Source organism: Anneissia japonica, unplaced genomic scaffold, assembly GCF_011630105.1.
Source record: "Anneissia japonica isolate Jap-2015-1 unplaced genomic scaffold, ASM1163010v1 scaffold288026_len309160_cov177, whole genome shotgun sequence".
Classification (NCBI taxonomy): Eukaryota; Metazoa; Echinodermata; class Crinoidea; order Comatulida; family Comatulidae; genus Anneissia; species Anneissia japonica.
In genome coordinates, this window is record NW_022732402.1 from 189,278 (window position 1) to 207,250 (window position 17,973).

General features: G+C 35.0%; 2 protein-coding genes across 12 annotated transcripts in view; one reads left to right on the forward strand and one right to left on the reverse strand.

Annotated features, from left to right (window-relative positions):
- Positions 1-11,303, reverse strand: part of LOC117115678 (DCC-interacting protein 13-alpha-like) — a 26,342-nt gene extending 15,039 nt beyond the window's left edge. For both annotated transcript variants that reach the window (XM_033259584.1, XM_033259585.1), the window contains exons 1-5: positions 11,163-11,303; positions 10,583-10,681; positions 4,594-4,653; positions 2,511-2,582; positions 1,789-1,918 (exon numbers count right to left, since the gene is read on the reverse strand). In XM_033259584.1, coding sequence (XP_033115475.1) covers positions 1,789-1,918; positions 2,511-2,582; positions 4,594-4,653; positions 10,583-10,681; positions 11,163-11,207 — 406 coding nt within the window. In that variant the 5' untranslated portion in view covers positions 11,208-11,303. The remainder of the gene's footprint in view (positions 1-1,788; positions 1,919-2,510; positions 2,583-4,593; positions 4,654-10,582; positions 10,682-11,162) is intronic.
- Positions 11,304-11,594: 291 nt separating this feature from the next.
- Positions 11,595-17,699, forward strand: LOC117115669 (N-acylglucosamine 2-epimerase-like). 10 transcript variants are annotated; one of them, XM_033259569.1, is made up of 9 exons: positions 11,595-11,661; positions 12,141-12,264; positions 12,399-12,565; positions 13,217-13,386; positions 13,892-14,116; positions 14,345-14,426; positions 14,673-14,980; positions 15,766-15,853; positions 16,195-17,699. In XM_033259569.1, exons 2-9 carry the CDS (start codon positions 12,161-12,163, stop codon positions 16,260-16,262), a joined length of 1,212 nt encoding a protein of 403 aa, XP_033115460.1. In that variant the 5' UTR covers positions 11,595-11,661; positions 12,141-12,160; the 3' UTR covers positions 16,263-17,699. The 10 variants fall into 10 exon arrangements, with proteins under 10 accessions (XP_033115460.1, XP_033115455.1, XP_033115461.1 ...); XM_033259564.1 differs by having other exon boundaries at positions 11,603-11,704; XM_033259570.1 differs by having other exon boundaries at positions 11,603-11,704; positions 12,414-12,565.
- Positions 17,700-17,973: the final 274 nt, after the last annotated feature.

Below are 17,973 nucleotides of genomic sequence, written 5' to 3' on the forward strand. Positions count from 1 at the left end.
TATATGTAAAGGTTTGTTTAGTGTAATGAAACAGATTAAAAGAATTTTGACATTCCAGCATTTTTTGGTTATTATCTCTAGAACTGGATTTGCGAGGAGCAACTGGTTTGTTAATATATAACAATAACAAAAAAAGATTTTACAAATATTTACTATACATTCTACCTGTACTAATTGCTAGGATTGATAATGCTGTAGTCATGAGCACTAAAGATCCAGATTGCAATGTTGGACATTGTATAAAAAATTGTACAATGAATGAATATGGAGAGGACTGGAAGCAATTAGCACTATCAGTGCATGGAACAATGAAAGAGAAGCCAATCATAAGATGAATAGAACAGGATGTTTATATTAATAGGAAATAAAGCTCAGAATATTTATGTTAACATCTGGCAGATAAATGCAGACAGTAAAGTGTATTTTGATGGAAAGATACTGTAGCAAGGATAGTAGAGGTGTACTGTAGCTTGGTGGTTAAGTAAGATGCTTGCCTTCCATTCCATAGCACAAGATTTTTTCTCACAACTAAAAAAATCTTGAACTCCTCAGCATATAATGAGCACTGATAATGCATCACTATTTCACTTATCTATGACACACTGGGAAGGGTTACCCTCCGTAAGTATGGCTTAAAAAAAAAAGTAAATTATTAGTGATTTTTCTAATGCTTAACAAGACTTAGGAAAGGGTAAAATGTTAGCATAGAGCTAAAGTATATATGATGAAACATGGAGAATATAAAACTATGAGAACCCTACAATGAATTCTGGTAAATAATTTTATGTACAGTAGGCCTACTAACTATTTTGTGAACATCTATTTTTTAGTTACTTATCAGAGTGGATCAAGCATGTGGCAAAGGGCAGGGGTGGATTTAGGGGGCGGCTCGGCCCCGGCCCCCCCTTTTGGGAGGTAAAAAAAAAAAAAAAAAAAGAAAACAAGAGAGAAAAAGAAAAAAATGATAGCCCAGAATGCCTCAAATGTTATGTTCGGGCGTCTAAAACACAAAAATTTCGCGGGGGCATGCCCCGGACCCCCTACGACAGTGTAGTCTCAATCGGTCCAACTCAATCGGTCCCCTTTTGGACATTTCTGGATCCGCCCCTGAAAGGCACAGTCACCTCTGCAGCAACAGCCACAATCTCTAATCAAGTGTGAAATCATGTAAATAAAGGCTAAAATGCTGTACCATCATGGACAACTACAATAGATTAAGAAAATACCCAAAGCCCTCTCCCTCAGACCATAGGTCCCACCACCACTTGAAAATAGGCCCTCAACTGCACCACCCTGAACATAGACTCAATTGTAATCTTTCCCCTCCCACTCACTCAAAACATAGGCCCTTAATTGCCACTTTTTCAAATTCAAATTTATTTCGGGTTAAAAAAAAAAATTACAATCAAAATTACAATAATAAAAAAAAGGACAATAAAAACAGAAACAAAAAAAAAAGAGTGCTGCCAACCCAGGATAACCAAAAGTACACAACAGTGCCACTATCATGTGGCTCTCCAAGGCAGCACTCAACAAACAGAAAACAACACAAAAAATATAATAGATATCATTTAAAAAAATTTAAGATTAAAAGAATGTAATATAAAATAATATTGCAAGAGATCTCATAATTATCAAGTGACCACGATGCAAAATCAGGATCAAACAGGCACATACAGAATTAATGAATCTCAACATTTTCGTTGAGAAATATTTTTGCAAGTTTAATGAAAGAGTTGCTCGAGAAAAGATTTCTCTATCCCCCACCCCTTGCAAAGTAATTATTACCTTGATCTAACTGGTGATAGACTTCTTGTAAGCTTGTGATATCAGCTATGTCACCATTCAGAAATGATGAGAGCCTCTGAAACACACCCTCACTAACTTGTGTTGACAGCACAGTGTAAACTGAACTTATCTGAAAATGGAATCAAAATAATACATTTAGAGATACATTGCACTCAAATAATTCCATAATTTCTTTATAATGTAGAAAATACATAGATACCCAACCACCAGTATTAAATATTTAAAATAACTAAATTTTAGGCATATACAAAATTAAATTAAAAGCCAAAATATAGTCAAAATTAGATTGTACAGAACAGAATGCAACTTAGGAACATCATCATATTAAAATATATATTAATCTACACATATATTGATTACTAAACATTATAATATTTCAATCTTGATTGAGTCCATTTTGCTAAGCCTCTATGTGCTCTACAGTACATCAAAATTTACAACAATCTAGAATTACAGTAAGCAAAATACTGTATAAATGATAAAGATGTGTTATGAGTAACTGTTTGAATGTGTTGATGTTAGCTGCTTGTCAAATTTTAGTTGGTAAGTATCATTATTAACGTATGTTATTTAAATACTATTTCACTGGTTGAATATTTTTTTTTTATCAATTTTTCAATTATTCTTATACAGGCTCATTACAACCATATAATATGTTATGCTAATAAGATGAATTTTGTTGAATTATTTACGGTACTTACATCATTGACTGTCATGGCTAATTGCTTCATAGTGGAACAGAGAACGCTGTCATCTCGCTCTATTGGGAATTTCTATTAAACAAAAAAGAAAAGTACTTAAAATCACAGCTTTTAAATGACTACTGTAAATGATCGGTAAGTGCCATTCTCACACACAGTACACCAAACATATCGTTTTTAACAATGGCTCTCAAATAAGCACCAGCGTTTATAAACATATTTTATTTTGCATACATGAAGTAGCATTTTATTCGACAGGAATACTCAATGTCTCTTTGAATTTAGATAATTTTTTTTTATTAGCTTGCGGAGACACGCAAGCAAGAACCTCACAAAAATAACCCATCTCTTGCAAATTCACAATATTCGCATGTATTCACAGCTTATTATCAATTGTCTCACAGAAGTAAGTGTCAATGAGTATCATATGTATAAATAAAGTTTTATTATTATATTATTATTCTGATCCATGTTTTTTCTGATTTAAATTTATTAACAGTTTATGATCAATAAATTACAACAATGCATCTTTATTTTTTAAGCTAACAACTCTCTTCTCCCTTTTCTTGTCCCTCTGTAAAAAAACCCTGATTTGCATGTAATAATAACACAAGAATTTTTAAATAATCTTCATTTTCCTTAACCTAAACTTCTTGTGTGTGCATTTGTCTATCTGTCTTTTTTTCAGAAAATGTGTCTATTGTTTTATTATTATTCAACACATGCTTAGCACAAGTGTCTTAGTGAGGATTCTTTCCGTTTCTTAACTTGGTGTTCCTTTTTAAGCACTGCCCTCTTCTCTTTAATCAAATTCTGCTTTTGCCCTTTTTTGATCTTTTGGGCCTTTTATTTTAAATGTTACCATCTTGATCCTATTGTTTGTTTAATTTTATTTGAAAGAAATTAATGTTTATTTGAATTGAATTGAATTGGACTATGAGATCCCACCTGATGTAACTTGTTCTAACTTGGGACCCCTGTATATTCGATAGTTATGATGTTGGTTTAACAATTGATAACTTCTACTTATTGTGTCTAGGTCTTTTGTAAACGATTTTGTTAGTGACACAATAAATGTAGACATAGCAATAATGTACACAGACAAGGTCGTTACGTAGATAATGTCAGTGTACAATAAATAATGAATAGTTGCCTCATATTTTGTAGATTCCAGCTTATACCCGATTCACACGTACAAAAAACTTACCAAATGTAACAAAATGTAACCAAAAGTAACATTTTACGGCACGTGTGAAAGTACCTCCGTGTAATATCCTTGTAAAATCTCGGAATGTCTCGGTAATCTTTACCAGCCTCGCTCGATGTAACATGGATGGATCTGCGCATGCGCAGGGATTTCAACATAACAACAATCTACTGTTTCACTGGGTTCTTTGAATTTTCTTCCTTCTGTATACGATTCTGATCCACTAGAAATAGATAGGCCTAGTTTTTCTAAATGATGAATGAATTACCCTTGTATTTGATGTTAATTAGTAATGGTAGAAGAAGAAGATATACATAAAATGAACGTTGGGGTGGTGTTAGTACTAAGTACTATTACTAGTATTACAAGAGTCCGAGACAGAAACGTTGGAAGCTATGCCTAGTTTAGTAGTGGTAGTAGTACAGCAGTTGTTAAGGGTATTGATTGCTTCGAATGTTTACTGTGATGGTGAGTTCAACAGTCCATCTGTGACAGGGGTTCTCAACTAGGCCCAGGCTAGACCTATATCGCAGTAGGGGAAAAAATGGTTCATTGAATAAACACTGAATAAATAAACCTTGGCATTACCTTACAGAGGCATGAGAATGCTTTTTATCTCGGTAGGAATAACTCTGGAGATCGCTCATTTACAATTTGTTACTTTTTGTTAAATTTAACTTCACGTGTGAATCGGGTATTAGACTCTTGTTTTTTTATGATGAAAATAATCTACTGTATCTGAATCAATATTGATTTTGAAACATCACAAAAGCTGTGAGACAGATTTCTCCCCTCGACACCCACTCTCTAGCAATTTCCTTGGCAAAAATAAACCATTCAAACACAAGAAATGATATTTTTATAACTCTAACTTACCCAGCGTTCGAATTCCATTGCTTTAGCTGACAGATCTTGCATTGCAGCACAAAGTGAATTCTATTTTTAAATGAAATTAAAAATCATGTCAAAATTTCTAGATATAAATGTACTGTAGTATAGAGAATAAAAAAAAGAAAATCTTTTGTCCCTACCCAACTTCCTTTTTGCTGCATTTTTTTTTTTCATTTTTAAATAGATTTATAGCCATTTTCATAACAAAATATGCTGGAGAATTAATTTACTGTATGGACAAGAAATTCCCTAATGTGAGTTTGAAGGTCCCTGACACACCTCATTTAGCAAATCTTAGGAGTACAGGGTAGGTACAGTAGGCCTACCTATCTTTCGATACCAAGAAAGGAGTTTGGGTTCACCCAAGTCATTTGCAATGTTTCATCATTTACACATTTAATTTGGATGCACCACTACAACCAAAAGTGTTTATGAATAAAGTTCAATTCAGTTTAGACTGATGTTTATTCATTTCACATGGTGCATCATAAACATCTTTACTGATTTTAATCTACAAATCACCAAGTTATGGTACTTTTCTCTCACCAACATTTCTTGTAGCCTACTGATAACAGACACAATATAAATTCTATGATTTTTTTTTAATGTCATTGTTTACTAAACTTCAAGAAAGAACCAGACTACCAAATTTCATGAATATCCAGAATAAACAAAGGTTTGTATCTACAGTATCACAAACATTTTCTTAAGAGTTCTGTAACACATTTATGTACAGTACTCCTATAATTTACCCAAAAATAAGTAATCAATGTACTGTAATGTACCTCAATAGTCTTTCCAATACAATTAAAAAGAGTCTAATAATAGTACTGTACTGTAGAATCATTGACGTTGTCTTTGGATTGTATTCTGTTCCACTTGAATAATATTGTGAATGAATACATTCTTCCCATTCCTATGTCAACACATTCAACAAAGAGCACTGCTAAGAGAATTCTTTTCTATTCTACCAAAATTTGAATAGAATACAGAAAAAAGTACCATACAATTCCAAAGGATCGTCAAACGAGAACTAAATTATCAATTGAATACATACATGAGTCTGTGTTAAACCATGGAGAAAATAAAATTTTATTTTCTCCATGGTTAAACCATCCCAACATATAATAATAATAATATGTCAATTTACCAATTTTATTATACAATTATACTAAGCAAAATGGACAGAAAATTTGTTGAACCCCAATTTCAAGGCATGGAGGCTCAAGGTTAGAGGTCCGTACAGGCAATAAATGCTGTGCCAGCATTCTCCATTCTTCCCTTTCCGGGGGCGGAACCCAGAGATGTCCAAAAGGGGGCCTAAAGGGGGGCTAAAGTTGGGCCGATCGAGACAACACTGTCCTAGGGGGCCCGGGTACATTCCCCGCAAAATTTTTGCGTTCTAGACGCCCAAAAATAACATTCGAGGCGTTCAGTGTTTATATTTTTTTCCTTTTCTTTCTTTTTTTCCCCTTTTTTTAATCTCCCAAAAGGGGGCCAGGGTTGTGGCCGCCCCCCCCCCCCAAATCCACCCACTTCATTCATTTCCACAGGGAAGCTTATCTCACCCCAGTGGGTGCTATTCTACAAAGCTATGTTGCAATTGTCATAAAAATGAAACTACACAATAAAAGAAAATATTCAAAATGAAAGAGCTATTAAACCATAAAATACTGTAAACAGAGTGAAAAGTAAAATCAACATCAATGAGCCATAAGCAATAAAATAAGCAAGTAATTTTTCAATGGCTAGAATTTGGTTCAGTTCTTTTAGTGCAAGAACTTGGACAATATTGTTTCACAGCACTATACAGTAATAACATTCCCCGCAAAATGTTTGCGTTCTAGACGCCCAAAAATAACATTCGAGGCGTTCTGTGTTTATATTTTTTTCCTTTTCTTTCTTTTTTTCCCCTTTTTTTAATCTCCCAAAAGGGGGCCAGGGTTGTGGCCGCCCCCCCCCCAAATCCACCCACTTCATTCATTTCCACAGGGAAGCTTATCTCACCCCAGTGGGTGCTATTCTATAAAGCTATGTTGCAATTGTCATAAAAATGAAACTACACAATAAAAGAAAATATTCAAAATGAAAGAGCTATTAAACCATAAAATACTGTAAACAGAGTGAAAAGTAAAATCAACATCAATGAGCCATAAGCAATAAAATAAGCAAGTAATTTTTCAATGGCTAGAATTTGGTTCAGTTCTTTTAGTGCAAGAACTTGGACAATATTGTTTCACAGCACTATACAGTAATAGCAAAGACTTTTCTTGGATGATAACAAACAAGTTTATACTATGAAAATTTTCTTGGAAATCAATCTTTTTTACATCAGTACATTTAATTATTAAGAATATTAATTAGATTTTTAATATCATTATTATCTGTTGACAGTACAAAATGCCGGTGTCCTTGCAGTTTACAAAAACAGAAAAATTTGAGAAAAGGAAGAGAAATGTACACTAATAAAGTAGAAGAAATGGTGGGTATACAAGGAATAAAGTGAATTTGATATGATCAATAATAATTCCGGAGTGATGCTTAAAATTAGCGATTTGTTCAACTTCATTTTAATTGTGAATATCATTTAATAAATCAGCTATGAGTATTGAACCTGTAAATTGCAAAAATATTATTGATATTTGAAACAAAAAAAAAATATTTGTCTTTTACTTTTTTTTATTGAGTTGGAATATGCTTGAATATTTAATATTAAAATTATAGGCCTACTGTACACTAAATAAACAAGTTCCTCATCAAAAAAAAGTCCCTATGCACCATACCGATACACGTAAGCTTCTCGCATCATACTATACCATTATGATTAGAACTCATAACTTCTATATTTCTACTTTACCACTCTCTCCATGTTTTATTTCTCCACAATCAATTTTTGTTTTGCATTTTAGTTTTTTGTTGGCATTTGTTAACAATTTATCAGTGACAATCCATATATTTTATGATTAAATGTTTTCAGAACAGAGCTTGTATAGGTGGCCTAGGAGATCAATAATACATCAAGAGCCTTGAGTATCTGTACTACAGTACACTAGCATGTGTAATAATCAATAGAGAAAACAGACAGCAGACTAGTGCAGGTATCTATTACATATTCAGGGATGTCACCAGCTTTTTGGAGTGCCGGTCGGCAACCATTCCACGTTTTCCCGGGAGGGGGGGGCGCCGTATTCGTGAAAGCTCTTAAAAACAAAAAGGCCTAAGTCGAGTAGGCCTAGGCCCAAGAAAGGCTAGCTGACGCGATTTTTTTAGGCTAGGCCCAGGTAGGTCTAGGCCAGAATTTGAGGAATGCAACAAAACAGATGAAGATGAGACTAATACTGTAGGCCTAATTAAATTCAATATTTGACATGCTTTGTTTTAGATTAAAAAATAATAATGAACAAATCCCGGTGACAAAGCGTCGATCCGACTGTACCCAGCCACGTTTGACGATTACCACAATGAATGTGTATGTCACTGATTCATGTGCACTCATTTATTTATTTTTTTGTCCATTTACACACATTATATATCAATTATAATTAAAAGTGAAAAACTTAAAATACAAAATGAAAACAAAGTAAAGAAATAAAACTTTTAATAATCTTCCTGCTCTCATAATAAAACACTTGAATAGTCACGATTTCAACTTTAACCTTTGAATGTGTACAGAGCAACCGTGTCATGCAGGCCCACGACGTTCGCTATGACTCAACTGGGCCTAGGCTGTTAAGTTAGCGATGAATAGCAGGGCAGTGCAGTATTTTGTTACAATTAACGTAACCACGGAAACATTTATTGTATTCTTCTTGTCTTTATCTATTTGTCTATTGTGTTTAGGTAAACTAATTATTTTGTTACAATTTGTAAACTGTTGAAATAATAGTGGTGGTCGGGAGCCTGTAAATCCTGGTCGGAAATGTTGAGTGCTGGACGGGCACGTCCACCGCCGACCAGCGTGGTGACATCCCTGAATAATATTGTAAGCTGGCTTCCTTACACACGGCACACCTTCAGATTCCTATCTACGGTATTACAGTCAATATAAACTGTCATTGGCTGATGCAATGGCGGATCCATAGGGTGGCAAGAGGGAGAGGGCGCTCCCCGAAAGCGGTAGAAACCTCTAACAGACAACCCTCAGACAATCACTCTTGCGCCAGGGTTTGTAGTGTTTCGGGAGGTTTGCAACATGTTTTTTGAGGTTTTTTTCACCAAAACTATCCGTTAACCCAAGATAATGATTTTTGTAAACTGGCTTACTGTATTTTTATATCTAATGCTAGATACAATCACTATCGAGTAACATGATCCTTTTTATCTATTCAGCCTTATTAAAAATAAATGATTGTTTTCAACAACAGGTTATTCACTGCAGTCGCTAAGCTTAAAGTGACAGTTTGCAAATGAAAAATTTAAATAAAAAATAAATAAATAAAAAAAATAAAATAAATAAATTTTAAAAAAATAAATAAATAAAATTTTTTAAAAATATTATTATTTTTTTTTTATTATTTTTTTTTTATTTTCTTAAAAAATATATTATATTCCATTCAGACTAGCATCGCATTGTGATTGGTTGTGCAATTGCGACACCCAATCGCAAAATACATGTAAAATCGTGTGTGAAAGCTCACCATTGTAGTTGATAACTAATCAATATCGCAATTGTTACCTGTTGCGATTGGGTGCTACAATCTTTATTACTCCGGATTACCATGGAATCCAATTGCAACAAATCACAACGAATTCCATAGGCAATGTTTGGCTGAAGTCAACATAAGCTTAGCATTCCCGGACCTGTACAGTATGTATTATACTATCTTATCTGAGATTAATCAGTGGAACTTTCGGTTTGTCCATTTGTATTGTTTCAATTTGTCTTCATTTGTTGTTGAATGATTAAAAATGAACTACTGTATAATAAAACTGTATATAACACAAATTTGACAATCTATAACACTTCATGTTATAAGAAAATATCGGTAACATACAGTAAATAAAGACTAGAAATTGCAAATTGCAAGTGAAGTGCTGCGAAGTACAACTGCATATCAATGTTCTTCGAACAAAATTATTTATGCGAGTCAAGTGAAAATAATGAATACGAAAAAAATAACAAATAATATGAGACACGACCCATTGTCTATATTAGAACACTTCTCATTGGGTAACAAAGTCGTAATTTTTCATTTTTTTCAAAAAGTGTCTATAGTGGTGAATTATGGTTTAGGTTTTTTTTAATAAAGTTTCAAAAATTTCTATGTATGTGGAAAATGTAGTTGATTACCAAAGGTTACAATTTTTATTTTGAAGACTGCATGGTCTAGGAAGTGTACATTTTTTATGGGGCAAGTTTCCAAGGGCGGGTTTTCTAGGGGTGAGTTGACTGCCAAAGAGTGTTGCCAAAGTGCGAGCCAGCGTGTTATTTGATCACAAGTGCGAGACATTGCAAATGTGAGCCAGCGAGCCATGACGTCACGACAATAGATACGAGATGTTACTCGAGTTGTGCGAGGTATCGGCTGCGGTTTGTGGAGTACAATTCAAAAAACAACTATAGGTCTAATAATGAATTATTGTGATGTTAAATAGACAATGTTAGCTATCAAGGAGCGACGTTGTTTTTCATTGGGACCTTCGTCCCTTCTAGGCTAGGCCTATACCGTCCTAGCTAGTCTAGGCCTAGAGTAGGATAAGGCGACATGCAGACGTTGGTACGTGTTGGTTAGTCTACAAACGTCGCCTAAAGTAATTGATTTTACCCGGCAGAACAAAAGAAGGAAACTCCGCTTTTCAGTCGTCTTAGGCCCTTGTTTTTTGACAAACAATGACCTTTCAGAGGTCAAATTGCTATCAAGAATATGAATTGGCTGCTTCGCAGCAAATATAAACATGATCATACGACATTGATAACTGGATTAAGGACAGGTAAGTTGTAAATTTCCCCTTGACAAATTACAATGATACTTGCCTGGCAGTCCAGGATTTTTCGGCATGATTCATGCAGCCCCTTGACATATTTTGCAAGCATTGCAGAATCTTCTTCAAAAAGGCCGAGTAAATACCGTGACTGAAAGAAAAAATAATTATAATTAATTATATTTCATTATAGAAATGCATGAAATCAAACTTTGTTCAATCATATTTCACAACTTTTATTACAGGCTAGCATTAATTGTTTACTGTCCTTAATAAAATTAATAATAGAAAAAAAAAAACCTTTCTTATTTCCTACTTTTGTTGTAATCTAAAACTTAGCCTTAGTTAGGAAGTCACAACATTGAATTGATTTCTTCAATAAATTGTATTGAAATGATTACAATGCATTACATTGTATATTGTTACAGTCTTAAAGAATGTAGGTCTACTTGTACAACAAAAACAGTTGCAGCAGCCTAGCCTAATACTTACTACTAGGCCTAAGGTAAGCCTGCCCAACACCAACCAACACTGACGTAGGCCTATGCCTAGACTAGGCTACCCTACACTATTTAGGCCTAGCCTAGAACTTGTCCCAGTACTTCTACACAGACCTATGTACTGATAATTACCTGTGGTGAGTCTTCTTGAACATCTTCCAATCGTAGTCCTTCCATTATTGAATTAATTTTAATATATTTTAAAGATTAAACATAGGTCCAGAGCCAGGCTATGTCCACAGAAATTCGCCCAACCTTTACTACTTTGCTGCCCAGTTTTGTTATGTGGCGCGACACGCTGGTGGCGCCTGTACTTTAATCTTGACGATTCCATTTTATAACGGGCTCAACTACAGTATACTTTTGAAAATTAAAATGAACATTGGGATAGAATGGACTTAAATCATAGATAGTTAGATTAATTATACTTTTTTCATTAATCTTAGTGAGCTTTAATCTTGTGTTATATGACAAATATGATGAGTATTATAGTTTATTAACTGAGTATCTCCCTACTATGACATGGATATTTCCACTGACCTTGATGGATTTGCAAAATAGGACTTGAGGTCATAAACAAAAACAAAGCGTGTGTTGTTGTTGTCGTGTCACATTTCTGTGGTGATTTATGGTAAATTAGGGAAAATCTGTAGAAAATAAACTTTAAACGTGTGGTGCGTAAGGATTTTTTCTGGATACATGGTCTAGTCTAGTGGGGCTTTATAAAGAGGTGATAGCATAGGTTTTAGGCTATTTATTTAGATAGGCCTAGGCCTTATTAGACCATACTTGCTGTCTTTTTAGCCACGATCATGGCATTTTTGCTCAGCTGGGAGTAGGCCAACATGGTAAGGCTTTGTCAGTCTTTTCATGTACTCATTAAAATTTAAATCAATTAATCACAAAATGGAAAATGTTTTTCTCCACTCATTGTAAAATAAAACTGCTACTACACAAACCCTCCATATTAAAAACAGGAGGGTCATTTTTGCAAATCTACTTATTTTCCAGTCCTGTATTTTTGCATATTTCCATTAATTACAATTACAAATGATTTTTCTTTCTGTATAATTTAGCTTATTGTTTTTTTTTCTTTCACTGTTAGTATAGCTGGTCATCACAAAGGAGAAATGGGTTCACAATCAAGACTTCAAGAATTTCTTTCCAAGGTGGAGGTTGAATTGGACAATGCAGTTGACTTCTGGCTCAAGTATTCACATGATGATGAAAATGGGTAATCATAAACAACTTTTTATTATAATTGTTATTATTATTTTTATTATTGTGTTACTGTTTCAATTACCAGGGCTATACTGTGAACGACATATTTAGACATGCCAAAAATTAATATTACTTTTTCTTAACAAGTGTTATCTGTTTCAGTGGATTTTTCACCTGTCTAGGTAAAGATGGACAGGTGTATGATGAGACCAAATACTGCTGGCTTCAAGGCCGACAGGTGTGGATGTACTGCAAACTCTACAACACAGTACCAAAATATCACACAGACCAGGTGTTAAAGGCTGCTATTAAGGGTAAATATACCAATTTTGTGTGGATGAAAGATATGTTGATAACAATTATATCATGTCTTATTTCTTGTTATTATAAAATTGTCAAGCAATATGTAATGTAATGCTGTTGGATTTTTATAGCGAAATGGTCTCAAAGTGCTTGAGGGGTGGATTAGCTTGTACTAACTTTTTTTCCCCCAAGGGTCTCTTCATGTCTGAGCTAACTGGAAAAATGGTACCAGCTACTCTTGTCTGTCCACAACAGGGCTGTATGAACCAGTAATCCGGGGTAACCCCCTACTGATCTTGAATGATCTACTGAGTTCTTTAAAATGCATATGAGAGAAAATTGTGTACACTGGGCCTACGGTTTATAGTCTTTATCCGAGAAGACTTGATTCACCACCAGAACCATAGGTGAACATGCCGTTCGAACCAGGGCCAATATTATGGCTGTATGATGAGGCTCCCCTGCCTTAACCGCTCGGCCATCCGACTTGTTTTACCTTACACATGGCGCCTGTTCATTTACTTATATTAATTTAAATGATAATCATTTAATCGCTAACCAAAGTAAATGTGTTTGACTTCTCGTACATTGATTTGTTCTCTCTTTTTATTGAAAAATGCATTCTAAAACAATTTTTTTCATTCATATATTATTTGTTTAAGGTGGAGAATTCTTGATGAAACATGTCAAAGATCAGAACAGTGCAAAATGTTTCTTCTCAGTTACTAAGGATGGTCAGCCTATAAAAGTTCAGAGAACAATTTTCTCAGAGTGTTTCTATTTACTTGCCATGTCCGAGCTAGGGAGGGCTACTAAAGAACAAAAGTATAAAGTAAGTAAGGAAGAGGATTGAACCTATCTGCTCATCCAACTGGAATTCTTCTCGAGACACTATATATCTAGTGTGTATGATCTTGCTTACATTGTGTAGTAGACAGGGGCATCACGATTCGGCCCGGGGGCCCTGAGGCTTTTTGAGAGTGGTGGTCTTTTGGTTCCTGGTCGCCAATTCAATTGTGGGATTTTACTTGTGCTCATTTCTTAATTATGTTTGTCGCTGCATTCTAAATGTTTTTGATGATAAAATAAATAATATGAGTGGCGAATCCAGGAATGTTTAATAGAGCCCAGGGAGAGAGTTTCACTGATAAAGGGTCAATACGAACTCAACCCCACCAGGACTTTGCCCTTACACCCTTACCAGGGCCTGGTGGTTCCAAAGGCATCTGGCCAAAAAGCTTTCCCCTCCCCCATCCCCTTTACCACTGCAGGATGAGTGCTGAAAGTGTCTGTAATTTAAAAAAAAAAAAAAATTGTATTTTAATGTTATTCTACAGGGTGAAGCAGTAAAAATGCTAGACAAGGTGGAATACTGGGCAAGAGTGGACAATTCTGAGCTAGGCCGACCGGAACTGTCAGGATCTCCGCCAACAAATGCCTTAGCCATTGCTATGATATTCTTCAACTTAGTCGACGAGGTCTGCTGGGATGATGTTGAACTTCAGAAAAAATACTCATCTTTGTTAGAATGGAGTGTTGAACAAACTTTACAACACTTACAAGTACGATTTTGCTCTTATTTTTCTCTATATTTTATTTTGTTTTGAGACACTTGTATATTCCTTTGATTAATATTATTTATATTTCTACTTAATATTTTAAAGAATAACCCCTTGTAAGTTATTTAAGTGACATTTCTATTATATATTTACATTTTTCATCTGTTCTTATAGTCTACTTCTTCATATACAGTAATTTCTGTGCATGTTATGATTATTCTCTACCATCAGAGAGAGGGCAGTGTAGTATTAGAGTTTGTTGGAACTGACGGAAAAGAATTGCGTGGATCACAGGGAAGATTAATTAATCCAGGTAATTAAGTAGAGGAAATTATACAGATAATACAATAATATTTATGCATTTATTGAAAATATTATAAAAAAAGAAATATACTTGCTGTTGATATGCCACTGTATTATACTAGCTTGGCTGGAGGGTCTTGGGTTCAAATACTGATGGGAACAAATATTTTTTTTTTATCCAATTACAATACTAGACTGGTAGTAGATGGATTTGGAGTGCGTAAATATTACTAATAAGGTAATATCAATTTTTCAGGTCATGCAATAGAGACAGGTTGGTTCCTTCTACAACATGCAGTCAAGACTCAGAATGAAAAGCTAAAAGAAACTGCCATTCGTGATTTCATCCTCAAACCATTCAACCATGGCTGGGATGATAAGTACGGTGGAATATTCTGCTTCCTGGATGCCAATGGCTTGTCTCCGACGCAGCTCGAGTGGAATATGAAACTGTGGTGGCCGCACAATGAAGCTCTGATTGCGTTTCTGATGGCGTTTAAAGAAACGAGAGATGCTCAATATCTCAGTGCATTTGAGAAGGTTTTTGACTATTCAATGGAACATGTAAGTTGGTGCTAGAAAATGTCTTGTAGGTGACATGATGGTCTAAGTACATGATGGTCTAAGTACTACTTGCCTTCCAATAACAAATCCTGGGTTCAACTCCTGTAAATACAGGGTACCACCATTTGTTCTTATGACTGAGTAACAGCTATTATTTATAAACCGCATTTAGTTAGTAGAACACCTTACTGACTAGTTCATCTCAAATCCCGTAATTGGTAATATATCAAATCACTAAAGAAGAGTATATATATATTGACTTCTCTAGATTTGGGGAATGGTTAAATGTATTGCCCCAAGGTGATGTGGAGACCGTAGCCTATCTTCCGGAAAGATAGGCTACAGTCTCCACATCACCGAGGGTCTAAAGACTTCTCCGTTCCCCGAATCCAGAGCAATCAGTATTTGTTTTATATACCTCATACAGTACATAGATTCTACAAGACCTAAAACGTAATGAAAATAGTACACGCCAAGTAGGCCTAGGCTTTGTTCCTAGGCCTAGGCAATCAAAGGGTCAATCTCTCTTAGCGAGCTTTTTAGAGGTCGCGTCTCCTTTACAGTTTGTGCGTGTCATAAATTACATAGCAACGCGGCCTAGAGATTGTACCTAGCGCGGCAGATCAAAAAAGTACTATCCCATTATGTTAATAGTACTTTCTATTGCCCGCTTCTTAACCAGTCAGATGCCTAGACTCTGTATGCAGTATATAATAAATAATATATACAAGACACACAAGAGTTTGATTCTGACTCTAAAGCAATATATTTTTTTTTATTTCAAGTTTACTGATGGTTCTAATGGTGAATGGTTTGGGTACTTAGATAGAGAAGGACATACATCCATGGACTTTAAAGGTGGACCATTTAAAGGTAGGAAATTCACAACAACATATGTGACATGTTCGTAAAAAATCGGGACTCAAATATATTAAAATGAGAGAATAACTACATTGGGTTTCAATATTAATTTGCTAAGATTACCAGTAGTAAATTTTGAAAATGGCTTGTTTAATCAATTTTGCAGTCTACTAAGATGTAGAAAATACATATACATTTTTTTCCCTTCCCGACAGGTGGCCCTGGCCCCCGGCCTCCTGCTGGCACGACCCCTGCCCAAATTTTTGGATGAAATTAGATATTGTGTGTTCATGAGTTAAGGATACTTGATTTACATTCATTCTGTTAATTCTTTCTATTATTTTTTCCTACAGGATGTTTCCATGTACCACGTTGTCTAATGATGTGTGCAGAAATGCTTAAAGAGCTTATATCAGAATGAAAAAAAAATGTTTTCAATTGGGTTATATAATTTTTTTAAATTAATTTTTTATAACATTAAATATAAATTTGTAGAAGGAAAACTATAGTTGATGCAAGAGGTTTTGAGCAATTAAACTATTATATGGCCAGTAAAACTGTTGTTTAAGCAAAGTAAAAATTTGAAAGTAGGGTTGGTTGGTTGACCTAGGCCTAATACTCGAAGTGATGTCTAAACATCACAGATAGCTACGCATTTTGGCTGATAAAATTGTAACCACCAATTGCAGATTTCCAGCCGGCCCGGACCCCCCTAAATAAAAAAAGTGGAGAGAAAAAGAAATTTATATTCAAATTAAAATCCGACAGTGCCATTTCCGCACATGTAGAGGTGCCATAATCATGAATTTTTTTTGAAATCCCTCCCTGGACCCCCTCTATACTCAATTTCTGGATCTCCCACTAACCACTATTAAGATTTACACTGCCTTCTTGTGGAGCGTTAGCAACAGTATCTAATGTATGGGGGCTTAAAGTACTGGTCCAAGATTAACCTCTCTATACATAATATTTTGGGATTCCTCATTTGGGGCCCCCCCCCCTAATCCACCCCTGCAGGGACACCACAAACAGCAGCAGGGGTGGTGTCTACATTTTACCCACTGGTGATCCATCATTCCACACCACCTCAACACAATCATGTTTCATTTTCCTCCCGACAGATTCTACCGTCCCTCCCCGACATCTGGGCTGGGCCCAGTCAACCCACCAGCTGGTACCATCCCTGAGCAGCAGCATTGTCATCAGGGGTGGCGCAAATCTAATTAAATTTGATAAGGACTATAAACCAGTGTACGTAAAAAATAAAGAGAGATTTTTATGGTGGAAAATACAAAGGTTTGAAAGACCACATCATTTGAGAAGAGCAGAGGGGTTGCCCAGTGTTCTTTTTTCTCTGTAGCCCTTGTGAATGAGATGTTGTTGGATACGGGTAGCAGCATGACAGGATGGGACCCTTTGAGAAGTAGAAAGTTTTAGAAATAAGTTCAAAGGTAGTAAATTAATACTGTACTTAAAATATTTAACATGCAGTACTACAGCTAAACACAAAACTAGTTGGAGCTCCATGTAACTGTTTTCATGAATGTACCAAACATTGTTCAATGCAAAATATAACACTCTCATTTTATGATTTTATATACATAAATACAGTATGCTCTGTGCACTACTAGTTTATTTTATCTTCCAAATATGATATAAACTAAATTTTACAATGCAATCTTAAGCATAAGACTTTTCTTTGGGGTACTTGCTGGAAATAAACTATTTTCAATGTTATTTATTATATTTTAAAAAATTGGACAAACATGGTATTTATGGTAAAAACTTCTGAAGGGTACTTTTTTATTATATCTATATTTTAAGTCTTGTGTAACAAATAAATTATCAAACACTGAAACATAGTACTGTGTACTTCTGTCAGTTGTTACTGAGTGGGTGTGGGTGTGTCTGTGGGTGTGGCTATACATGTTCAGCAGGTAGTGAGTGTGCCTTAATAAAGAACATGGGGGGTGCAAGCTTATAACCAGATGTCTTTAAAGAGCATTCTTATGAGAGCTGGGAGAATAACAGTTGTGGCATCCAAGGACAAATCCCCTAGAGCTTGAGCATTCTAACATTAATAGTTAAAACTTTACATTGCAGGTGGAAAGAACAACAATTATGCCCCAATG

What these genes read in the sequence shown, in the direction of transcription:
- LOC117115669 (XM_033259569.1), top strand. Translation starts at nt 12,161, where the DNA reads ATGGGTTCACAATCAAGACTTCAAGAATTTCTTTCCAAGGTGGAGGTT. An exon ending in TTGACTATTCAATGGAACAT is followed by an intron (nt 14,981 to 15,765) that starts GTAAGTTGGTGC and finishes TTTTATTTCAAG; the next exon opens with TTTACTGATGGTTCTAATGG. An exon ending in TAAAGGTGGACCATTTAAAG is followed by an intron (nt 15,854 to 16,194) that starts GTAGGAAATTCA and finishes TTTTTCCTACAG; the next exon opens with GATGTTTCCATGTACCACGT.